The following is a 24,397-nucleotide window of genomic DNA, read 5'->3' on the forward strand; positions in this document are numbered from 1 at the left end:
GACTCACGCAACGCCAGCGACATGTATCAGACAAAATGCGGCACAAGGTCAAAGTGCCCCCATGCCAGTTCTGCAACAAGTCCTTTCTAAGGACTGAACACTTGCGCCGCCATGAGAGAACACGTACGCGATTCTTTGAGACTCTGCATCCTGTTCAATGACCGAACTAACCGACTTGGACTACTGGCAGATACCAAAGAGAAGCCCCACGCTTGTATATGTGGACGGAATTTCTCACGTCAGTACGTGGATTGTTGCCCTTGTAAATCCGATTCTTCTCAGTACTCATCTGAAGTAGGGACCTACTCTCTCGCCATGTGAAGCTAGCCAAAGAGTCCGAGGGGCATGGGCCTCTCAGCCCCAATGTCTCAAACCGACAAAGGAAATCGGTTGACAACTCTGAAATGCCTATGCTGAACTTTGGATCGGCCATTGAGCTTAGAACTGATAGTGGTCCAAATACCGATTCAGTCCTGTCTACTAGTGACACTCAAGTCTCCCCTTCCGAGGCTGCCAACCTGATTCCAACAGCACTCACAAATGAATTGGACATGCTCTGGGATAGCTTCCAGTTACAACACAACCCTTTTGAGCTTTCATTTTTCAGCCCAGAATTTCCCATGAACTTTCAACCATTTGACTTTGCGCCTTCCCTCGATATACCACCGTTGCCGGAGACGACAACACCTGCCAGCGATGTCTCAGGCCGAGCAGAAGAATCTATCTGGCAAGACGATTTGCCATGTGCCTCTGAATTGTTACGCCAGCCGCCTCTCAAAGATTCCACAATACCTCCTCGCCATAGATTACCCAACATATCGACTGGTACCCCGAGTACTGAAGCATATTTGCCATCTGCGCCGAGGAACCCGTGCTACATGTCCCCTCAAGATTACGACCTAATCTCTGCTTCTGTTCAAGACAACGCTGCTCTTCTCCCCCTTCAATTCCAGCTTCCCTCAAAACACACCCTAAGCAGGTATATCGAAGGTTTCTCCGGGTTTAACTTACACCGACCTTTTCTGCAACTGTCCACGACAAGCCTCTCCCAAATGCCCCTAGAGCTTGTCTTTGCGATGGCTGCAATGGGCGCACAGTATCGGTTCGAGGCAGAGTCAGCCTTGTCTCTATACTACGCCGCGAAAAGTATCATAGATGCAAGACTCAACAAAGTTTCGGCAGCTGTAGTGGAAGCAGCACGTAACTCGACTATACAGGCAAGGCCAGCACTCGAAGCCATGCCTAATATTGCGACGAATTCGGCAGGCCCACCAGCCATTAGTATCGAGACAATTCAAGCCATGATCATTTGCATGTCCCTATGTTCATGGGAGTACAAGAACTTACTGCCTGATGCTTTCATACTGGCTGAACAAATTGTGCTTCACTTACGCCAGGGAGATTATCTTCGCCAAGAAGATCTATCTGAGGACGAGACGTGGTTGCAATGGATTCAATGCGAAGGACGCAGACGAACCGTTTTCATCGCCTTTATACTCTTTAATCTACACTCAATCTTCTACGACACACCGCCGCGGCTTATGGCTCGTGAGCTTTGGTCGATCAAAATGCCACAGCAGGAAGCTCACTGGTGGGCTGCCACAGCGCTCGAATGGGAGGAAATCCGGCGGCGTGATCCCCCCATATGTCGCACTTTTGGTGATTATTACTCGGACTTAGTAGTCCCTCGTGAATCTCGAGGCCCGAACCATCGAACTTCTGCGTTTGGATGTCTGGTTTCGATTCATGGTCTCGTCCAGCAGATTCAGCTTACGAGGGACACACTCTTACATATTGATGTACCCGGTGCGGATCTCGATACAACACCACTGTCAGAGGACGTTTATATGAAGTTTAGGCGGGCACTCTGCCGTTGGGATAGCGGCTGGGCTTCGAGCAGAGAATCTACCACGCAGCCCATTGCCCACATGGCACCACTAGGTTTCAATGCCACGGCAGTGTTCCGCATCGCCTGGATAAGGCTGTGCTTCAACGCAGTTCCAAGCCGGAACTTTAGCAGCAGAGATCCTGCCGTAATTACAGCTTCTTTTGCCCGATGCCCTCTGCCAGAACGCTCGCCGCGCCTATACTCGGCGGTTCTCCAAAGCGCACATGCGCTTAGCATACCAGTGCGGATTGGCCTGAGATATGCGTCGAAAACCCAGATTCTATCCTGGAGCATTATTCACAGCATTGCTAACCTGGAATGTGCTCTGTTTCTAAGTAAATGGTTAGAGCGAGCCAGCTTAGAGAGCCACTTGTTGCACGACGAGGAGAAGGTGCTGGTTCGCGTCATTGCGCGGATATTAAAAGAAACTCCATTCTTTAACCCTACTTTGGATGATGAATTCAGCGCAACGACGATTAAACAGATGGCATATTCGGTTTTAAAGCTGTTTACGGAGATGTTCAAGCAGTCGCATTTGTTTGATGCGATTGGCTCATGTATAGAGGCGGCTGATCGATATGCGTCCACCTTAGAAAGTTATAACGAAATCCAATAAGAATTGTAATTTACGGTAAGAGACCAATGTATCATTTCTATTATTCCAATAAAACGGCTTTATCTTTTCATACTAAATATTCATTCATGCCAAGCTAGCTTTCTACTATATCAGATTTGTAGCTTTTGATCTTCCAATAATTTTATTTTCCACATTTTCCTTTTAGGTTTCTATTTTTACTTTTGCCTTTGGCAGTTGAAAACGATACAAAGTTCGGCGTTTATATACTTCGAATGGATTCTTATATAAACTCATATACCCCCATTCTCTGCTAGGTAGGTAAACACTGTTTTAACCTGCGCACAATTTATCCCGGTATATCGCATTCTTCATAAATATCGGCATCGGTTGAGCCGTCACCATGCCTCTCTATCAATTATTATGCCGTCTCATAAGCGGTAACACCAGGACCAGCCAGAATCTCTCCTGTCCAATTCTTAACCTCCCAATCGAAATTATTCTTCTCATCGTCGAGCGCCTCCCACAATATCAACAAATCATTCTATCTCAAACTTGTTATCCATTGCGCCTTATTATCCAAAAAAACAACAAGCTAAAAGATCTATCCGCCATTAATATCGATAAAGATCAGCGACAAGAGTATATTTTTGCTCTGGCTCGCGGCCGTCTTAATCACTGGGCCTGCCATAAATGCGTTAAGCTCCATCGTATTAACCAGAACGATACTCCGATGAACCCACGATCTACGATTCAATGTCAAACGTCATGGGACTGCTACTATTATCGAGTCAACTATAAACAATATCCTCGACACATACAATATAAACTCTTCCATCGCCATATGCAACTCGCTTTAAAATATACACGTCTAGAGAAAACAGGAACCGTCTTAACAAAAACATACAAAGATCATCTCAATCGCTTGTTGCAGCCGGTTATGGGAGTCATCCACCCACATAAATACGGCATGACCAGCGAGATTAAAGGAACATTATCGGTATCTCCAAAGATCACAACAGATGGAGAATTCCTCATCCACTCCAAACATACCTTCTTCAAAGACGTTGAGAATGTCTCTATCAAATCTTTGGGATGGCTTCAGATTTGTCTACATCAGTTTTTGACTCCTGAAGCTCACATGCATAAAATGCATATAATGCCATGTCACCTCGTCGACGATCAATTTTGCAGCTACTGGTGGAATGATTTGCTGACAAACCCAACATCTGCCCTTGGATCCGTTGTTTTGAGCGCCTTCCTCAGAGAAACTGAAGTTTGTGGCTCGTGTCCCTTTTGTGAGACGGACTTTTCTGTTCAGGCTTCTGCTGAAATCACCATACTGCGCGTATGGCAGCGTTTTGGGTCAGAGACAAGTTTCTCGAGCAACATTTCATGGCAAGGGCAGATTCGACTACTACCTGAAAGAGTCGTTGCTTCTTACCCTCCTGGAAGTATTCGGCAGCTGTATGGCTAGATTCAGGCACAAGAGGTTGGATTGAATCAGCTGAGAATCTATCAGAAGATTTGAACTATATCAATGCCAGGAGTTCTAATGCTAGCTATGTCAACGGTTAGACAGCGAGAAAAGTTCAAGTCGTTGCTGCTGAATGCTGCCAGGCAAGACTGGAAGTTGATTATGGTAGCAGTTACTAGACAAATATAGACATAGTAGGTAGTTATCAGAGAAAATAAATATTCATTCATACCAGGCTAGTTGTTCACGTTCAAAACATAGTCACTAGACAAAAATGCCAATTGATTCCTTCAACTCCGTACCATGCTCTCTGTATGCAGCGCGTTGAGCTCACACCAGATTAAAAATAGTTCGAAGGGCCGTTCCAAACGTTCGAACAGCCACTTCCATGTTCTCAGCACTGGACGCTGCAAACGTGAGGCGGAAAAACACGTCGTCCAGAGGCAAATCCGGCTCGGCCCTGAACCAGGAGCCCTTTGCTATTAGGACGCCCCTCTTGAGGCACGCAGCGAATATTTCCTCCTCGATGTCGAGAGTAGAGTATAGTTTGGCGTTGGGTCTCAAGCTGTGCTTAATCTTGATCCAGCACTATGGCCGTCACGATTAGCCCTTGTCTCTTTATATGTTCATGCATTTACCTCGGGTGTTTACATGTACTTACAAACATGCCTGCACTCGGAGAATTCCAGCTCACAATCGATTTGGGCAGAAATTTCTCAAACGCAGCCAGCATCACGTCTCTCCTCCCAGTATATTCTGCCTGTAGATGCTGCAGCCAGTCCAGAAATCCCTGGTGGCCCCATTTCTCGTCAACTAGCTTGTATATGAGAGCCTGGGAGAAGCCGCTGGGCCCTTGACTCGCTGTTTCAGCGTGCCGGATGAATCGCTCAATCATTTGCTCGGAGGCCGTCACCCAGCCCATCCTTGCGCCGGGGACGATGACTTTCGAGAAGGAGTCGATGCGCATTACGCGGCCGTCGGTGTCGATGCTGAGAAACGAAGGGGGAAGATTGGAGAGAAATGTGCTGATAGGAAGCTTTAAAGAGTTTTGAGGGGAGGTTGAGTCGGATCGTAGCTGAAGAAAGTAATAAGGGTCGTCTTCAATGATGTAGATGTCGTGTTTCTGACAGACTTTGTATATCGCTCTTTTTCTAGCAGCGCTTTGGGTTGATCCTGTCGGGTTCTGCCCTGTCGGCACGGTGTATAGGACATGTGGTTTTCGAGCTCCTTTTTTTGCAGCGTCCCAGTTGGTGAGAAGCTCGTCCATGACTTCTGGTATGGGGCCATCGGCATCCATCTTGATACCAACCGTTTTGATACCCATCGGAAGGGCAGTCTCCAAGGCAGAAGCATAACAATACTCCTCTGTCATCCACGAGTCGCCTCTGTTCTTATCACATAGCATTCTTAGCGCCTGATAGATGCCTGCCGTGTTCCCGCTGGTTAGACAAGTATCCCAATCGGCATAGAGAGGTTTGTGGACAAGTTCTGTGTGCTCGGTAATCCAGCGGATCATCTGAGCTGAACCTGCTGCTTGCCCGTAGTTTAAAGCCACAGAGAGGTCGAACGCTGCGTCTCCAGAGGCGATGTCGCGTAGTCCCATTGCAATGTTCGATTCGGCTTCGAATACGTCGCTCTCGGCGGCACCAGGTATCGCGGGAATCGCAGCACTTATAGAGTTGAATGGGAAATAGTCGGGGCTAGGAAGGCCGCCAGCTAGTGAAATCATTCCCGGTCTCTTGAGAAACCTGGCGGCTACTTTCAAGATTCCAGGAGCTCGTGCTCGACATTCATCGGTTAGGTGATCTGAGACGGCATCGTTAGATATGAGATGTCTCTTTGAAGTTACTGGAAATAGCACTTACTGTCCCATCTCTTTGCTGCCGGCCTATCGGATGACTTTTTTCATCAGGGTAAGTTGCATGTATTTTACAGATTTACAAAAGGTGAACTGACTCTGGAACACTGCAGTTTGAACATGTCGGAATCGGCATAGGCACCTGTCGGAGCCACCATTTTTCCAACGGCCTGTCGACGGGCATCGATATCGGCAATTGTGGGGGTTTTCAGGATGCCATTGCTGAGACAAACGCTCGAGTGCCATTCTGGACTCGCCGTGTCGTCTAGTAGAATGCCTTCTGTAACTAAAGGTGCCATATTGCGATGTGAACCCTTGGCCATGTTAGGTGGACTACGAGGAGGTGGGACTTACTAGTTTCAGAAGCTGGCAAGAATTGTTTATAAAGGACAGGGGGGCTCGGGGTAGTTATTTATCTGGCTTATAAATATCCATGGATATCCATCTGCAACGGTTGTCACTCTTTCTCTTACTCAACCTGCTCACAACGAATTAATGGTGTGGGGCTTCTCTGTATAAGTTGGACACGAGTTGGGGTAGAAAAGATGCCGTGGGGTAGATTGCGACGAATCGACTCCAACAGTGGCCACCGAGACTTGCGCGACTCTAAGCCCTATGAATAAATATGTACTATGAAAAGATAAAGTCATCTATGCTATTGAAATAATAGAAATGATGCGTTTGGTCTCTTACCGTAAAAAGAACAAAACTGCCGGTCTGCCGTTGTCTAAAACAAGACGCTGGGAGACACAAGCGCTGAGGAAAAATAAACAATTTTGGGGGAGGTGGACGGTAATAGGTGGCGGTCCCGGTCGGTGTCGACAACAATAACAATGTTTTTGTTCTGCCTCGCGCAATACGCTTCTCAAGGGCAGCGTATCGATTTAAACCCTCCTCTTCGTCCGGAGCCAGGCCCGGATTCCAGAACCATCGTCGGACTGACTCCAGGGCGGCAGAGATCTTCGGCGCAGTATTAATGATGTCCATTGCAAACGGTATTCACAACAGCACAAATATTGCTGATGGCAGCGTTGGCTGCGGCAGGCTCATGGCGACAGTCTCGTCGGGGAGGGGGCCTTTCGTATAAAGAGAAGAAGAAAGGGAAAAGAAAAAACTCTATCTTAATCTTAATACTGATACGATATTGGCAAGTGGTTATCTCTTTCCTAGGATACTAAAAGTAAAACCTTCTTTTCTCGCAGCTCTCCCGGTTCGCACGCGATGTACAGCCTGTCTTGGCCGGCGTACCTCGTCCTCTACGCCCTTTTTGGCACCAAAATCCCCACCGGCTACACCATTGCCATCAAAGGAAGTACAGCAAAACGGCCATCAAGGACTACTCTGAGGCAACGTGAGGCAGGAAAAATCGTCACACTCTATCGCATAAAAACGCCATCTATTTATTTTGTCTAATAAATACTACTGTATCTATATCTCTCTAGTAACTTCTTCTATATCTATTTTTCTCTAGTAACTGCTATTATATCTATATTCCTCTAGTAACTGCTATTATATCTATATTCCTCTAGTAATTGCTATTATATCTATATTCCTTTAGTAATTGCTACTATAGTTATATAGTAAAATCCAGGTGCTAGCTAAATACATGTAGACATTCCCCTATAAAAGCGCCACTTGATAAGCTAATTGGGTGCTCGTATTACTGAATACATGCTCTTATTCATTTCGCGGTCGCCACATAGAAGTTTCATCTCTGTCGTCGATTATGTTGGCTCCTACTTATGAAAGAGTTTTGGTAAACTAAATGTAGTCTGTTAATATACGTGCAGGTTTAGAGGTACTTGTAAGCCTCTAGTTCTAAAGTAGTGCCATAAGTACTCCATTACGGTCTTAAACATGCATGACTGGTGTCTTGGCGACAGTCACCATTGTATCTCAAAACACAAGATGAGAGCTTCAAACCAAGTATGGTGATTTCTCACTATTATCAATCTCAGAGTGGTTTCAATCGACTAACTCGCAGTAATTGCCCTGTGGACACAGCACCTAAAACCTCTGTCAACGCTAAAGAACAGATGACTAATCTCGGATTATGAAGCCGATGATACAATCTTCAGGTGAATGAGCAACCTTGCTCAGTGAGAATCTCATCACATCAGCTCATCTCGGCATTAACACCAGCCATGGAAGGAAACCTCGCCCTCACCGGAGCCCCCAGGCGCAAAAACGGCCGTCCACAGGCCTGCGAGCCCTGTCGAAGACGAAAAGTCGCATGCGATCACCGCGTGCCCGTATGCTCCCGATGTCGCCGTGGAGGAGTATCAGACAAGTGCGTCTATCTGGTTCAACCAGGCCAGCAGAATAATCACATCAACTCGTCGAGATCAGCCGCCGTCCCGTCTCTGAGGCCGCAGGCCACAAACGGCAGTCCCGTCTCCATATCAGTACCCGTTAGTAGATCACCACAAGCAACTCTAGAGAGCAATGTTGGGTATCTCGGCGCGACGAGTTTCTCGGCATTCTATGAAGAAGCGCAAAACAGCTTGTCAGTAACAGAAAAGTGCGAGTCAGAGTCGGATATGATGCCGCTCAAAACCGCAGATGTTGCCCCGCGTCTAGATGAGCTTGCTCTCGGCGCCCTGCGACACATTCCCGACAAGGCTTCGTCTAAGCTGTTGACGAGGCTTTACACAAGCTTTTACGGCGGCTGGAATACGCTCTCGGGGCGGTGGCTGAATAATTCTCTGTGGGAGGCGTTTGGGACAACTCTGGATCGTGTGGCGCGAGACGAGGAGCTGCTGAGGCGCATGTCGTTTAAGCTGTGTCGGAACAGTGCGGTGCCTCTTGGGGAGTCTCATACAGATCCGCAAAAGTGGTTTGCCGAGTTTTCAGGGTCGAATTTGCGGTGGGAGTCTCTTGGCCTGCTCTACGTCTTTTGGGCTGGTGGTGCTCGAAGACTTCCTGAGATGACTGTCATATCCAGCGACTGCGAGGTGCTGCACAATACTCACGCAAGTCATCTCGTGAAGCAGTACAAGATGGCCGCGTGGAAGTGCATAGAGCTCTGTCGCGATGCGGCCAACAGTAACATCATGTTGTTATTTCTTATTCTGGGCCACAGCTTGTTGGAATCCAACGAGTCCGGAGATGCAGGTAACTCACTCCGTCCATTAGTCAATACTTCCACTACTTTCTTCTGTCAAACATTCATCTAACAAGTGTATATCAACTCTTAGGCATGCAGTACTGGAGGACACACGGCGACCTCATGGCCATGACAACCTATCTCGGCCTCCACGTCTCTCCAAACGCCAACCCAAAGGACTTTTCCGTCACTACGCAAACCAAGCGCCAGCTATTTGCCGCCATCTTCACACATGATAAGGTCACGGCCACGTTCACCGGACGGCCGGCATTTCTCAGCAGAAGATTCTCCTCAACGCCACTTCCTTTGGATATGAGTGAAGAATTATTACTATCAAATCCTCCCCTCGCCGATTACACTGATTGCCGTGTGGATGAGAATGGATGGAGCACCGATGGCAAAATTTATTTATCGACAACGTTGCGTGCAAGAGCCATGCTGTCATATGTAAGGGATGAGATTCTAGAGATTGCCTTACAGAGCATGGATTTCGGGGGCAAGACGGCACTTTTGTAAGTTTAAGAAATCACACACAGCATCACAAGAGTTGCTATTAACCATGACCAGGAATTTGAAGAAGCGAGAGATGCAGATCGTTGCCGAATTCCCGCCCTGCATACTCTATTCACCCAACGACCTCAACAACCCAGACGTCTCAGGCAAAGACCTGTACGCAAGACTTCTCATCTGGCTGGAGCACCTCCAGAACCTCTTCTTCATCGAGCGTCTCCTCAGCAAAGAAGACAGCGAAGAAGCGGGATCCCGGCTCTTCGAAATCAGCCTCGAGATGGTAACGCTAGCCCACCTCTTCTGGACGCACCAAAACCGGCTCAAGACGGTAGAAGACTGCGTCGAATGGACAACAGCCTCGTTCGCAGCCCCGGCCGGCGGGATCCTGTGCATGGAGCTGCTCCGGGGCAAGGCGCACGGCACGATGAGCGCCGCGGCCACAAAGGCCATCATCGTGGAGAAGCTCGGGATGCTGGCGGCGTTCCTGGACTGGGTGATGCCGTCGTCGCCAAACGCGGACATTTGCTTTCGTATTAAAAAGGTTGTGAGGCGGGTGCTGGAGCAGGCGCTGGAGGCGCCGGTGCAGACGAACATGCTGGACGAGGGCGGGCATTGGAATATGGACTTGTCGTCGCCGGATTTGAATTCATTTTTCAGTTTTGATTTGTTGGATACGTTTGAGTGGCTGCGGCCGGAGGGATCTGGAAGCGTGTAAGTGAAGACGACAATGTGATGGATTTGTGTATGTTCGTGGATATATGGGTTCGTGCGTAGCGTGTTGTGTTATTTATGTGCTTAATTTAACATGATAAAGAGTTGATTGCCCTTGGGATGAAATTACAAAGATTCATAGGATTCTCCTCTCAATCAATCTCATCTTGCCCACATCATACAGATCATGAGCCGTGTAAATAATCGTAGAGCCACCCCCTCGACGCCCACCACCGACACACCCCACCAAGCCTAAACCTCGGCTATCAGCTCCGTCTCTTTCCATCTCGTCATCAACCAACTTTCAGCTTTCAAATCACAACCTCCAACGTACAACTTACAATCAACAAGCTCAATCCAACTCAACCAAACTACTCAACTCTGTCAGCCCAAACCAAATAACAAACACACAAACACACAAACACCAACAAACACCAACAAACAACTACAATGCCTCCATTCCTCCGCCCTCGTCTCCCTGTCCCTCTCCGCAACGTCAACCTCACCCTCACAACAACCCGCCTCTCCTCATCATCATCCTTCTCCTCACGCCCATCCCCCCCAAAACTCCCCGCCGCCCAACAAGCCGAATTCGAACGCCTCCAGCGCGCAGCCGCCGTATCGTCCGCCTTCCAAGAAGTAGCTGCAACCCAGACTCCTCCCGCGACCGAAACTCCTCGCCACACAACGACCGCTTCCTCTTCTTCTTCAGCTTCCGGTTCTGTTTCATCGGCGCAGAAGACTGATGAGGCTACGACGCTCAATCAGGGCCTCTTTCGCGGCGCGCCTCCGGAATTCGAAGGCGATACGAATCCCAAGACGGGCGAGGTGGGAGGGCCGAAGAATGAGCCTTTGAGGTGGGGTGGGGAGGGGGATTGGAGCTATAATGGCAGGGTGACGGACTTTTGAGCGAGGTTTGGGGTTTTATAGGAAGCACAGAGGATGATTCCAACAAGGCTTTCACGTACGAATAAGGGAAACCAAATCTACAGTATAAAGGAGGAGGAAGAACAAAAAAAGGCACCGAGAGATATGAAAAATATGTAAGATGGAAAGGATCAACCGCGAGGAGATACCAGCGTCGTCGCACGCAGCGACGAATTGTACATTACAACTATAGAATCTGAAGCATGTACTATTACTATCCCACGCATCATGATGAGTAGAGGGGGTATTCTTTCATATCCCAGAGAGGAGAGAGAAGAAAACATCAAAGGACGAAAAAAGAAAAAGAAAAAGCTCCGGATATAAAATGGCCGCCGCCTCCCTGGTCCACTCCCAAAAACAAAACATTTGCCCTCGCTATTTTGCTGTCCGCCCAAAATACAAGCCCCGTATATATGAGTCCTCCCCCCTTCCCAGGGGATATCCCATCCCATCCCATAGGCCTTTTCTTGAACAAATCCTCATGATAATGGAAAAAGATCAATAATTAACAGAAGAAGAAGAAAAAGAAAAAAACAATTACTTTTCCTCAGCCGTTACCACCTTTTCTTCATTTCCCATGTCTCGCATTTCAACATCCTTATCCTGGTCGTGCCCTTGAGAGTGGGTGTCGCTCATCTTTTCGTCGGGCTGATTCTCCTTGTCTCCTTCACTGTGTCGGCGCTTAGCCTCGGGAATTTCATCACCATTCTTTCTCTTCCCCCAGTTGCCGGAGATCTCGCTGCCGAGACTGGGTTTGCCCTCCAAAATGTCAGCCTTGCCCAATCCTGTAATCATCACATAGTTGGCCGCCTGCTCCCTCATGCGCTCTCGTCGACCCTTTCCGCGAAGTCTGGCCTGCGGCTGGGCTCCATTTTGCACCCAGCGGATGCTCTTGACCATGTAGCTCAGGCCATCGTGGACGGCGTGCCGTGATCCGTATTCTCCACCAAACTCGCGGCTAGTAATTCCGTATCGCGTGGATGGGGCGTATTTGACGAGTCGAGGCAGTATCAAAACATTCACGTGCAGGTCGCGCTCGGCAGGGATGGGCATCGGGCCCGCGACGGGAGGGGCGGTGATGAGTCCTTCAGACGTGGCATTGGCGGGCTCGTTTTCCTGGTTCTTAACCTTTCGCCGCTTCGTTTCGCCATTGAGACCTTGCTCCAGATCCAGCAGAGACGTATCGACATCCTCAGTCCATTCTCCCTTGATCCATCCTCCGTGAATGCATGCCGCAACTACGTCCGAGTCGTCGGTGTAGACATCTGTGCCCCAAAGGAATGCCCTGGCGGTAATCTCCTCTCGAGCGACCGAAGATAGGTGAACGCGTGACACTTTGACAGTCAGGGTGCAGTTTTCTTTGCCCTTGATCAACTCGAGTGGCAGCGGCTTCGGATTTGACGAGAAACCGCGGTGTGTGGGAGTATTGGGGAGTAGCCTTCCCGCCTTCAGGTCTGGTTGGTAGATGAAGTCGCCCAAGTGGTGGCGGGGATGGCCAGCAACTTGCTCCAAGACAGCCTTGGAGGATACAATGGTTCGCGGTTTGGGTGGGATCGCGGTCGGGGGACTCTGGGCAGATTTCGGGACCTGGGCCGGTTGCGCGGGTCGCGGCGCATGGTGGTGATGATGGTGATGATGCGCAGCGTTCGGCATCTTTTCGGTCGGTGATTCCATCGGAGTAGCGCCCTTGAAATTCTTGAACGTGGTTACTGCAACTGTGGGAGAGGCGGTGCCTTCGGGTGCGTGGTGGTGATGGTGATGGTGGTGACTATGGAAAACATGCGTGGTTAGCCTTTTTATACTGCTCTGCTACTCGGATTAATCCAAAGTCAAACAAAAACTTACTGATGGTGGTGGTGGCCGTGGCCCCTCGCACGCTTTGTGCCACGTCCTACCGGCGTCAATCTGCCTGAACTCTCATCATCACGGCTCTCGTCCGTATTATGCTTCCGTCTTCTACCCCTTGCACCCTTGGTCGCACCGTCTGGTCCGGCATCCGGACCTTGGCTGTCCATCTCGTCTCGTTTGGCCAGCGCGGCGTTGACGTACGGCACCGGGGCCGAGGTGACGGGGCTGGACAGGCCGCCCAAGCTCACGCCGCTGCCTATGCCCGCAAACATGCGACCAAACTCGCTCTTAATGCCTGGTTCTGCGGCAGGGCCTGGCTGCTGAGGCTGCGCACCCTGGACGGCCTGGGGGAGCGGGGATACGCGTCCTTTGCGGTTAATCTCCTGGATGGCCAGTAGGTTGCGCTGGTGAATACCAGGTCCAGATGGGTCGTCAACATTTCTGTTTCGCGCTGGGTCAAACTGATGGTGTCCGACGGCACCACCAAAAGGCGCCGACGAATGAGGTGGAGGCACATCATCAAGAGGTCGAGGCCTAGGCTGCTGCTGCTGCTGCTGCTGTTGTTGTTGTTGTTGCTGCTGTTGCTGCTGCTGCTGAGCGTGGTGAAGCTCCATTCGGGCTCTATCTGGTGACTCGTGAGGCTGAGGTGGGCCAGCAGCGCCAGTTGCGCTCTGAGGATACGCTGGATGGGAGGTTGGAGGGAATCTCTCGGGAGGTGCTGTCGGATACGCTGAAGAGCCATGAGGCGCATAGGGTCCAGAGACAGGAGGATAGTCTGGGTGTGGCCGCTGGTGGTCCATGGGCGCGGGCCTATAGCTCGCCTCGGTTTCCGGCCGTCCCCAGCGAGGGTCTCGAGGATCGCGCCGGTCGAGGAGCTCGGCAGGGGGTGCGCCGTAGGGGGCAGATTGATGTACCGGGGGTTCGCGATGCGCCTGGTCATGCGGGGGCAGCGGATGTCGGTTCGGGTCGCCACCAGAATATGCTCGCTCCCTCCCTTCTCGTTCTCGCTGCTGCTGCTGCTGGCGTTGTTGCTGTTGCTGCTGCTGCTGCTGCTGCTGCTGCTGCTCTAGCTCGATTGCGTTTTGCCTTTCCCTTTCTGCTCTGTAGCGATCATCGTACGGATAAGGCCTCAGGCCAGTCCTCTCACCGTAATCCAGACCCGCTGCTGACCGCGTGACTTCCTCCCGACGACCGTAAGCATCCTCCGGGCCCGGCACCCTCCCGACTTCCATCGGCCGGGGCGCCATGCCACCGTACGGCCTCGACTGAGCATTATTTTGACCAGGAGGCGGTGGTGCTGTAGGCAGTCTTGGTGCATCTCGTGAAGGGTCGGTCGAGCTCGAGGGGTGTCGCGAGTGATAGGGTGGCTGCTGCTGCTGCGGCGTGCCGTACCGTTGTACGTCGGGGGTCGTGGCGTAGGGGCCTCGAGGGGAGGGCGCGGTGCCAGCTCGAGGGTCGTACGGTCGTTGAAGCTCGGGGGTTTGAGGTCGTCGAAACGGAGGGTACTCGGACGATGCAGAGTGCATTCGAGGCGAGGCCTGGATAGATGCTGCAAAGCCAGGGCCAGAGGTCGAGGCGGATGTCGGGGCCGAGTGCGATGAGTATTGCTGCGCAGTCGAGGGAGGTTGAGCATCTCGCGAAGCTGGTGGCGGGCCACCGAGCATGGACGAAATGGACATGGAGCTGCCGCCAGACGCTGAGCCAGCGCGCGCGATGGAACTCAAAGCAGGCAGCTCACGACCTGAAGGAAAGGCGCTGGGTGGACCGACGGCCACGGGGGGAGGCCGTGGTGGCGGTGGCCCGTAGGTCATGGCATGAGGCGGCGGCGGGTGAGGTTGTTGGTGATGCTGCGACATGGGATGCTGCTGCTGATGCTGCTGCTGCCCCGGCTGCTGGGGAGGCGACGTGGGCGGCGGCATGTTGCGACTCAGCTCGCGAGCGGTGGGCAGCGACGAGGCGCTCTGGGCACGCGAATGGCTGGGCTCGGGATAGTCGCGGACGTGCGAAGGGCGGTAGGGCGCGTCCGAGGTGCGGCGCTGGTGGGCATAAGCAGGGCTGGCGATGCGATGCGAGGCTGGCGGCGGTGCTGCTGATGACGAAGTCGATGCCGAGTTCGAGGGCGGCAGGGGAAAATGCGGTCGGTGATGGCGGTTGTGGTTGTGGTTGTGGTTGTAGAGAGCTGGCGACCGTCTGGGATCCATCGTGCCGAAGTTTTAGCTACTTAGCTCGAAAATTCCGACCCGGGCGGAGCGATCTTGGGGCCTCGGATGGGCTGAAGCTGCCGCCCCGTTGCCGCGAGGAATGGACAGACAGCAGGTGAATCGAGGTTGACGGACGGGAGGCGAGTCAATGACTTGCGAAGATGCAAGTTCAGCTTCTCCAAATCACGTCCACTCCCCCGTATCGAATCGCACCGCTGCAGTCAGTCGCCTGTGGGCTTGCGCCCGGCAGCTGCCGTCTGGCAGGGCGTCGAGCCGAATTTCTGCTCCCGGGGTGTGAGGCCGGGTGGGCTAAGCGCGCCAAATCCTCTCCAGCTGGTCTCAAACGCCGCGATCCAATGATCCAATGCAAACTGGGAACCTTGAAAAAAAAATCAAAAAAAAGTGCGCCCAGCCACTGACAGCACGCGACGGCCCTGCGCTAGAAAACCTTGAGCTCGGCAAGCGCCCCTTTGTTTCGCCCGAGCGGCCACAATCCAGCTTTCAAACAAGTGACAAGTCCACTTTTCTGGAGCACGAGTACAGTAGAAGGAAGAAAAGAAGGCAGTTTTTGGAGATGTAGGAAGAAGATGGAAAAAAATTAGTGACACGCACGGCAGAGGCCAGTCAGCCGCGCAGGGATCCGAGCTCCCCTTGCTGGAGTAACGAGATGCGCGAGGACGCTTTGGATTTGGTGAGGGGGAGACGGACCAGGAGACGGTGGGGAACCAGGATATGCAGGCGGGAGTCGCTGGTCTGTTGGTGGTGTGTGGTCTAGTCTGCCGGTTTGTTGTTGTTGTTTTGGATTGTTTTGGTTGCTGTGCTGTGATGGTGTTTGCAAGTGGTGATGAGGATGATGTGTGACCGGGTATGGACATGGACAAGGACATGGACGCTGATCTTGTCTTGACGAGATGCCGCTGTCGTTGTCGGTGGCCAGATATAAGGTGCGAGTGTGTTGCAGAGATAGTAGCTAGGAATAGCTGCGAGTGTGTCTGGTAGAGTCTCTTCTTCTTCTTCTTTCTTCTTTTCTCACTCTTTCTCTCTCTCTCCCTTATTTCTCTGCTTCTCACCAGATGCACTCCCCGAGTCGTGAATGGCAGAAAATGAGCCACCAGAAAATGAAACAGGCGGGAATCAAAAGGTGAAAATCAATGGCTTGGAGCTAGTGGGCGCGGATCCCGGGGCAAGTTTTTGCTTGGCGCCAACGCAGGAGCTTTATGCGGGGAAGCTGCCAGAGGTGTGCCGATAGGCTATTTTGCGAGTACAGGGAGCTGATTGCAAGGTACTCAACCGCCCGGGCTGCTGCGAGGAGCTACCTGGGGGCAGCGATTCGCTACATGGTGCCTTATGTTGGTACTTGACATGCGCTAGGAGGCTTGAAGCCATCACCGTCATTTGATCGATAGAGTATTATAGAGGCAAAGTTTACATATATAGCAATGGAATCCATTGATTGTACATACATCCATGACGATTACATACATGCACCAGCATTAAGGCACCAAAAGACACGATAATAGCAGCATCTGCACGTCGTTGGGCTACGTGCCTCACCTCCACCGGGAAATGGCTCAATGAGTGGCCACGGTCAGCTGAAGCTCAAACAGAAAAATGGCTCCACGCCTGAGAGAGAAAAAAGCAAAAATAATAAAAGGGAGGAAAAGAAAAAAGAGAAGGGGTAAACGTGGGGGGGGAGACAACATGAAGCAGCACCATCACGGTCAACAAGCTCATGATGCTTCACTTTCTTTCATCCAGATTCACACATCTCGAATGCCATTGATTTGATCTGATCCGGCTTGATTTCTTCCATCTTGGCTCCCTCCCAGAGCACACAACATATACGACAAGCCTCAATCGTGTGTGACAAATGGCTTGCGATCTGACCCAGCCTCGACGTCGCACCGGCTCGCTCGCAAACAACCGCAACCCCTCAGGAACCGGACCGGACCAGGGGACCCCCGTCGCAATCAGACCAAAAAACCCGTCGATGCGCTGGACGGGCTAAGGCAGATATCATGCACGCATTATAACCGAGTGGCAGCGTCGGGCCGCATGGCGCTGGACTGGCTGGACTGGACCCTTTGCCTTTGCATTTGGCCCCTTCAGTTCTGCTTGCTGGCCCCCTTCACCGCTGGACCAGACGCCCGAATCGGGGCAATGGGGTTCGGCAGAGACGACTGCATCCAGCACAGCTTCATTCGCATTTCACGCTCGCTCGCCCGTTCACGTCAGCGCTGATGGATGATCCGTTGGGATTCGATGACATGCCGGACCAGACCCCCGAACCCCTGGCTGGCCCCCAACTAATATGCAGAGATAACCGTCCATACGTGTCCAGTCCAGAACCCTAACAAGAAAAAAGAAAGGAAAGGGAAGAAAAAGAAAAGAGGACCAGGCACGTGCAAAGGAAATTTTCCCAGACATGGACGAGAGGGTCTGTCTTGAGCTGGTTGGCTGGGAATCCACTCCCCCCTCTCTCTCCAAGAAAAATGGAGGTGAGGGTGGATGTGTCTAAGAAAAAAAAAAAGATTTGGAAAAAAAAAAACATCCATTGGAAATTGGGCAGAATCGGCAGAGGGAGGTGGTGGTCGTTCTGGCGGTGTAAAAGCACGGGTCGTACTATCACAGGCTGCATGCAGGCGCATGTGAGTTGATGGAGCACGCAATTTATTTCTGTGTGCTGTGCTGTGCATGCACATTGTGTCACAGCAGACGCAATGCGTGTAACAAAAAGCGGGCGCGTGCAGTTTTAGGGGTGTGGTTTGCGTTACGTTCATTTGGTTGGGCTCGAATGCTGCTGGCATCTTGATTCAGTTTCTTTGGTGGTTTGGTTTGGCATCATCCGAGGCCCACGACGAGCGACAATCCCATGATTTCCAATGCATGTGCTTGTAGTAATTGTTGAAAAGAGCATTCAATGCTCATAACCCGTCCCAGAATATTTGTCAAATCAGGTATTCGAGTCGTATTAACTGCAGAGAGACCAGCCCCAGTAAATGCAATCTACCTCTAGGTTAGGTGAGCGAGGCTGGCCGAATGAGGGCATCACCGAGATGTACCAGTAGCAGTCAGACACTCCTGCAGACACGACTTCCGTGTCTCGCTCACACTCCCGAGACAACCCAATACAAATCCCGGTACTCCGTGTACGGATTCGTAAAAACATGCACACTCCAAGCCAAATTCGTTCAGTGGCTTCTTCACTTTACTGGCCTGTGCGACTTAGACACTTATTGGTGTCATCGTTCTTAATAAGCCACCCATGGATGATAGTATTTGTTAACACTTTGGATGCAATATGGCTGCTTGATCACATGTAGCCGTTATCACTGGTACTTCATATCTCTTCGCCAGCTATGTCCGCTCCCGTGCTGTCCCTATCATGTCCCCTCCTTCGCCAGCATAGAGCGCACACAAAGATAGCATCTGTCGTTATCTCGGCCAGAGCTTCACCTTTGCCCCCATGAAAGTCTGCATCACATGATACACTATTTCCAATATTTAAAAGGAGCTACTACAGAAGCTCAGCAGAATGGCACGACTCTCCATCGTACGCCAGCCCCGCTACGAAGCTATTCTAATGCAGGACTACAATCAAATCTGTCAATATGGCGCGGGGTCAGAGCCATACACTCGGTTGATTCCGGCGGTACGGCGTCGACCTATCGCATTCTGGAGCCCTATCACGCCGGCGTACAGATTCCGGTGTATTTGTACCACCATCGGGATCCATCAGTTCTCGTAGGCTGGAATGAGGGGTTTGGCGGGGTTATCTCGTGATGACCTCAGTGAAGCCAATATTGTATACTGGCTTGATCATGACATATATGAGATTTTGGTCAAGTTTAATGCACCTGGGCATTACAGTATATTCACTCAAACGCCAAACTGAAGCCCACACTTTATCAGAGGTTATAATCCATCGTATTCAGCTACCGTAATCGGCAATCAGAAACGCAAAAAAAGCCATCTCGTATCAATAATCAGCTGCTATTAAAGGTTCAAAGGAATAAAGCCACTTCAGCATGCCTGACCGCGTTGTTCGCGTGGCCGTTACCCAGGCTGAGCCTGTCTGGCTTAACCTCCAAGCGACTATAGAAAAGACATGCAGGCTTATAGCAGAGGCAGCATCAAACAATGCTCAGCTTATCGCCTTCCCCGAGACTTGGGTTCCAGGCTACCCTTGTTGGATTTGGTTAGTTCTGAGAAAGCATGCGCAACCTTTATGAACGTTGCGAGTAGCTAAATGGTATCTTGATGACAGGAGTCGGCCGGTTGACTTTGACCTCAACGTCGCTTACATTAAAAATTCTCTCCGCTTGGACTCGCCAGAAATGGAAATGGTCCAGGCGTGCGCTCGTGAACATGGGATTGCCGTCTCGCTGGGTTTCTCGGAGAATAGCAACAACTCACTCTACATTGCCAATGTTCTCATTGGACCTGACGGCGAGATCAAAGTCCATCGACGAAAGATGAAGCCAACGCACATGGAGCGCACCGTCTTTGGAGACGCCTCTGGCCATTGCTTGCAAAGCGTGGCAGAGCTCCCGTTTGGTCGCGTTGGCTCACTAGCATGCTGGGAACACATTCAGCCACTACTGAAATACAACACCATTGCACAGAACGAGGAGATTCACGTTGCTATTTGGCCTCCGTTGAATTCCGAAGTTGGAGACCCCATCCCGTGGTCTATGACCGCAGAAGGTATTCACAGTCTTTCTTTTCCATCTCCGTCGAGCTTTGCTAATCGATCCGAGGTTGTAAAACGCTCTCCCGCACCTATGCTATTGAGTCCGGAACATTTGTGCTGCACTGCACCACAGTCATTACAGAAGACGGAGTCAAGACCTTGGGAACAGCTGGAGGGGCACTCATGTCGAGCCCAGGCGGAGGTCATTCGACCGTCTTTGGTCCAGACGGTCGGCGCATAACGGATCTCATCGAGGAGGATACAGAGGGTATCGTTTACGCAAATTTGAACATGGACGAATTGCTAGTGAACAAGATGTTTGCCGATTGCACGGGACATTACAGCCGCCCTGATCTCCTCTGGTTGGGAGTGGCGCAGGAGATTAAGCCAGTAGTTAGACCGCAGCGGGTGGAAACTGCTCAAGAAGCGAATGAGCAAATCGAGTAATGAATTAGCTACCGATGAATATAATGCTTCATTGACATGTGATAATGGCCGTCAGCAGGATTACGATCTACTGCTGCCGACGATTCGAACTAGTCTCATATCTACTATTGTTCAAAAGAAAGATAACGCTATCCTGAGTATGCCAAAGTTTGGTAGTCCTATGAGAAGAGCCCGATACCGACGGAATAGAACCTTGCAAGTGAGCCACTGAATAAGCATTTCAGGGTGCCCTCTAAATGTTTGTCGACACTACCCCAGTGGTTTAATCCCACAGCTTGATGGTACTACCCTTTGAAGCCGGCACAAACATTTGATGTTCGAGGTATCGGAGAATGTCACTGAAATGAGGACGTCACAATGACTTTTAAATGTTTGTCGGCACTGGTGCTCAGATACATCCAACCTACATGTATTTCTGGGTTTATCCACTGATATGATGCGATAAACTTTGACTTATGAGAGAAGGCAACGGTGTACAACGGTGTCAGTATGCCATTCAAGTGTCAGTTTGATAAGAATTAACTACTCAATTCTATAGCTTGATAGTCTTACTCCGCGACGCTGGTGCTATGAGCTCTGTATCATGTGAAATGACCACTGTCTGATACTGGTATGGCTACTGAATGTCTGAATGAGCAAAGTCCCGCAGAGCCTCATGTTTCTTAATGAGTAAAGTCTGCGTGGTAACTTTTCGTATAGATATACTAATACTCACGATTCAGTTACAAAGTAGTCTTCGTTAATGATACGTCGCAACTTACTTCAGTGGTAAGCAATATGTGCGTGCATACTCCGCACCTGCCCGAGGTATCATCTGTTGCTTGGGCTCCAGGGAGGGAATTCTCAAATACGTGGATCAAGGACAACTCACTTCGATAAACTACGGAGGACTGAACCATGGAAAAGTCTAGTAAGAAGCTGGGATAGAATGATAATAATCTGTGCATCGTCTTGCCAAGTCTGATCACGATCGACTTCTTTTGAGATTCGACATGATAACCTGTCGAAGCAAGAACATGCGTTTTACACCATATTGAGAAAACACAGAGGGAGTTTGCCAAATGAGAAGTCAGCATATAAGAATTGAGTCTTATACATTTTCACGCAACATCAATTGATTTCGCATATAGCCAATTAATATGTCTTGTCTGTAATTGCCGGACATGCCGGGCGACGAACTGTTACGGCTTGCCTTACAAACTGTCCACGCCACTGATCCCGCATATGAATCCAATACTATTTTAGGAGCAAACTGATGAATTGACCGATGCGAAAAGATGCTAGAACATATTGAAACGTGTATTTGCATGTTGAATACTGGGTACATAGGTAGAAAGCTTATATCAGGAAGCTACATATCAGTGCGGGCAAATATGGATTGGATTCAGCACTGCCCGTCGGAATTTGCCGCGATTTTAAATGCAAATGATCCAAAGCAAGGGCCCTTGAAGCTTTAGAAATCCGAGTAAATCGGTCAAATATCTTGAGCCTCTGCAACCGACCGTCGGCAAGACCTGTAAACCCGATGAAAATTGATGTCATCGAGGCTGGGGATGTGGGAAAAAAATACAGCCCACGAGATAACGAGCTTAATTGAAAAAGCAAGACAAGGCCCAAAAAACAGGACGAATCACCGAGCTCGAGATCAAATCAAAGTGTGGCGTGTGACTCTGGAGAGTTGAAGCAGAGAGGCCATCGCCTGTACTTGTAAGCGTCATTAGAGCCGCTACGGCTGAATAGTCCTCCCGAAGCATTTCTATTTCTGTATCTCGGGCTGTTGTACCTCCGCCGGCACGTGTGACAAGTTGACGCCACAAGAGCCGGTCTTATGGCAGCTCACCTAATCGGGACGGATCAAACGGCTTGTATGGCTTGAATAGCTTGTATTAAAGACTCGGCTGCTCTGCCATGATTAATAGCAAGAGATGTTGGACACGAGCTTCATCAAGTTGTCAACATAAACATCTGTTAATCAGCAAAGAACTAAGAAATCATGACACGACACTTGCGTGCTGCATTGTCGGCGCTATTCTTGATACTTGGTAAGTGATGAATAACATAGGGCCTCATCACGAATTAATAGTTGACAATGTCCAGCGTCGAACCTGGTCCTGGCGCAAGAAATTCACAACCAAGTTGAAGGAAGAGATGTTCACTCATTCGAGAAGCGAGAAACCTTCAGAGTCTGGAACCGAGAGCGAAATGGACATGCGTGCATCATGTCCATCGTCTTCATCGTCCTTTATCCTTTGGGAGCAATCTCAGTCCACCTCCCCATCGAGCAGATCCCTTATCTAAGAAACACCTACCTCCGAAACAAAATCATGGCCATACATGCACCCATCCAGATCATAGCATTCCTCATGATGGTTGGCGGCATGGCTCTCGGCATTAGGGTCGCCAAATTCGTGGGATATCTCCACAACCCTGTGCATGCACATTGCATCATTGGCTTCATCGTCGTCTGCACACTCATACTCTTTCAGCCAATCCTGGGCATCTTGCAGCATCGGCATTTCAAGAGAACCGGTCGCAAGAGCATATTTGCTTACGTGCACCGCTGGATAGGACGAGTTGCAATCATTACGGGTATTATCAACTCTGGGTTGGGCTTCCAACTGGCAAAGAAGAATGTGATTATTCACACTCATTCTTATGTCAGAAACTACGTGATTGCAGGTATATTGCTACCCATCTGGGTAGGCTTGATTATTTGGGACGAGCTGAGATCACGTAAATCGAGAGCGGTCCCGGATGGAGGTGAAAAGGGAGCAACTCAACAGCAGGAGCAAAAATAGATAGCAAGGGAGTACATTTTTGAGGAAAGTCATGTTTGTGAATACGACTAGTACTAGAATGCATTTATTGTAATGTTTAATAGCTAATGTTGTAAATGAGTAGAGCCTTGATTGCTATGCAGCTTTTGGCTCTGTTATTCCTATGCTTCTGTGATATGTATAATTGGATTGGTTCATTTTGCCATGTAACGTATGCATAGCATATCTATTTTTCCAACACTCTATTTCCAAGTACACGTGAGGTGTTCTCTTACTTGGTTTGGAAGGTGACGTTTAACTCTGTTTTTTTGGATGCATCGGCTTAAAAGAGCTCACCTACTCTCATACATCCCTCTGGAATTTTCTATTTGTTTGGGCAAGGGTAATATACAATCCTTATGATCCATCGTCTACCATTTAATGATGGCTTTGCACTGGTCTACCCATTTCGGATCATCGCTCTGGAACACTTCGCGCACAAAATCTGTCGGCTTCGGCATCAGGCTTCGCAACTGCTCCAGTCGTGCATCTAAGGCTTCTTTGCTGGCTCTCCTCATGTTTTTAGACCTGGACCTACGTTTTTCTTGGTCCTTGGGACAATCAAGCCAGCCTAGTGCGGCAAGCATGCTGTTCGTTATCATATATTGGTCGACGTTCAGTTAGCACATCTCCTTTCAAGCTCTACAGAGAAACGACACTTACCAGTTGCTTCACGCACACGCTGAATACTGTATTCTGTCTCCTCCTCTACTTTCAGCGCATATCCCTTGCCTTCTCCCATACGAACTCTTCGGGCATCAAGTACCATAGCATTCGCAATGCCAGGAGAGCTACACGTGTTCACCCTCGCTTGGGCTTTACAGAGCTGCTAGCTATTGCGAACCTGGCAACTTCATCTTTAGCATCTCTTTTAGGCACGATATAGATAGTCATATCCTGTGTCATGCCGACAGCAAGAGCCAATATGCAAAGAAGCTCAACGTGGGGCTCGGATTGAAACTCCACTAACAGACTGAACGCGAATTTGTAGTGATTTATAAGTCCAGGGTTGGGTAACGAATTGCATGAGTTTGTGTTCTCTTGTAACCGTTTGAATCCTTGAACAAGGCCATTTGGGAGGCCGTTCTTGAGAGAGAATTTGCACCCAAAGTTGATGCCTTCTCCTCTGTCCTTGAACGTCGTGATTTCGCGAGTTTGGGCGAGGCTAGACATGGCAATTATTCGTTCTTGGCTCTCTTCGTTGGACACAATCCTCTGAGCGATCTTTGCCGTAAGAAAGCTACTGTGAATACCCAAAACCCAATCGATTTGATTCTCTTTGAGCGCTGATCCAATATGATTTCGCCATTACTCCCTGTGTGCTCCTGATATATCCGTGCT

At 50.0% G+C, this 24,397-nt stretch overlaps 8 protein-coding genes across 8 annotated transcripts; 5 read left to right on the forward strand and 3 right to left on the reverse strand.

Moving 5' to 3' along the window:
- Positions 1-35: 35 nt before the first annotated feature.
- Positions 36-2,504, forward strand: T069G_04678 (uncharacterized protein; the record flags this gene model as incomplete). The annotated part of the gene is made up of 3 exons (XM_056171888.1): positions 36-123; positions 191-242; positions 299-2,504. The coding sequence occupies 3 exons, from the start codon at positions 36-38 to the stop codon at positions 2,502-2,504; spliced, it is 2,346 nt and encodes a 781-aa protein (XP_056028746.1).
- Positions 2,505-4,269: 1,765 nt separating this feature from the next.
- T069G_04679 (aminotransferase class I and II domain-containing protein) lies at positions 4,270-6,120 on the reverse strand (the record flags this gene model as incomplete). Its single annotated transcript, XM_056171889.1, has 4 exons — positions 4,270-4,527; positions 4,601-5,745; positions 5,805-5,838; positions 5,896-6,120. The coding sequence occupies 4 exons, from the start codon at positions 6,118-6,120 to the stop codon at positions 4,270-4,272; spliced, it is 1,662 nt and encodes a 553-aa protein (XP_056028747.1).
- Positions 6,121-7,941: 1,821 nt separating this feature from the next.
- On the forward strand, positions 7,942-10,128 carry T069G_04680 (fungal zn(2)-Cys(6) binuclear cluster domain-containing protein; the record flags this gene model as incomplete). The annotated part of the gene is made up of 3 exons (XM_056171890.1): positions 7,942-8,911; positions 8,995-9,415; positions 9,471-10,128. 3 exons carry the CDS (start codon positions 7,942-7,944, stop codon positions 10,126-10,128), a joined length of 2,049 nt encoding a protein of 682 aa, XP_056028748.1.
- Positions 10,129-10,574: 446 nt separating this feature from the next.
- Positions 10,575-11,033, forward strand: T069G_04681 (uncharacterized protein; the record flags this gene model as incomplete). Its single annotated transcript, XM_056171891.1, has 1 exon — positions 10,575-11,033. The coding sequence occupies one exon, from the start codon at positions 10,575-10,577 to the stop codon at positions 11,031-11,033; it is 459 nt and encodes a 152-aa protein (XP_056028749.1).
- Positions 11,034-11,588: 555 nt separating this feature from the next.
- Positions 11,589-15,100, reverse strand: T069G_04682 (histone deacetylation protein rxt3 domain-containing protein; the record flags this gene model as incomplete). The annotated part of the gene is made up of 3 exons (XM_056171892.1): positions 11,589-12,819; positions 12,897-14,595; positions 14,638-15,100. The coding sequence occupies 3 exons, from the start codon at positions 15,098-15,100 to the stop codon at positions 11,589-11,591; spliced, it is 3,393 nt and encodes a 1,130-aa protein (XP_056028750.1).
- A 4,028-nt stretch (positions 15,101-19,128) lies between these two features.
- Positions 19,129-20,240, forward strand: T069G_04683 (carbon-nitrogen hydrolase domain-containing protein; the record flags this gene model as incomplete). The annotated part of the gene is made up of 3 exons (XM_056171893.1): positions 19,129-19,298; positions 19,368-19,807; positions 19,861-20,240. The coding sequence occupies 3 exons, from the start codon at positions 19,129-19,131 to the stop codon at positions 20,238-20,240; spliced, it is 990 nt and encodes a 329-aa protein (XP_056028751.1).
- A 1,993-nt stretch (positions 20,241-22,233) lies between these two features.
- T069G_04684 (uncharacterized protein) lies at positions 22,234-23,038 on the forward strand (the record flags this gene model as incomplete). Its single annotated transcript, XM_056171894.1, has 2 exons — positions 22,234-22,282; positions 22,338-23,038. 2 exons carry the CDS (start codon positions 22,234-22,236, stop codon positions 23,036-23,038), a joined length of 750 nt encoding a protein of 249 aa, XP_056028752.1.
- Positions 23,039-23,427: 389 nt separating this feature from the next.
- Positions 23,428-24,229, reverse strand: T069G_04685 (uncharacterized protein; the record flags this gene model as incomplete). Its single annotated transcript, XM_056171895.1, has 3 exons — positions 23,428-23,627; positions 23,720-23,847; positions 23,901-24,229. 3 exons carry the CDS (start codon positions 24,227-24,229, stop codon positions 23,428-23,430), a joined length of 657 nt encoding a protein of 218 aa, XP_056028753.1.
- Between the last annotated feature and the right edge of the window lie 168 nt (positions 24,230-24,397).

Source organism: Trichoderma breve, chromosome 3, assembly GCF_028502605.1.
Source record: "Trichoderma breve strain T069 chromosome 3, whole genome shotgun sequence".
Lineage (NCBI taxonomy): Eukaryota > Fungi > Ascomycota > Sordariomycetes > Hypocreales > Hypocreaceae > Trichoderma > Trichoderma breve.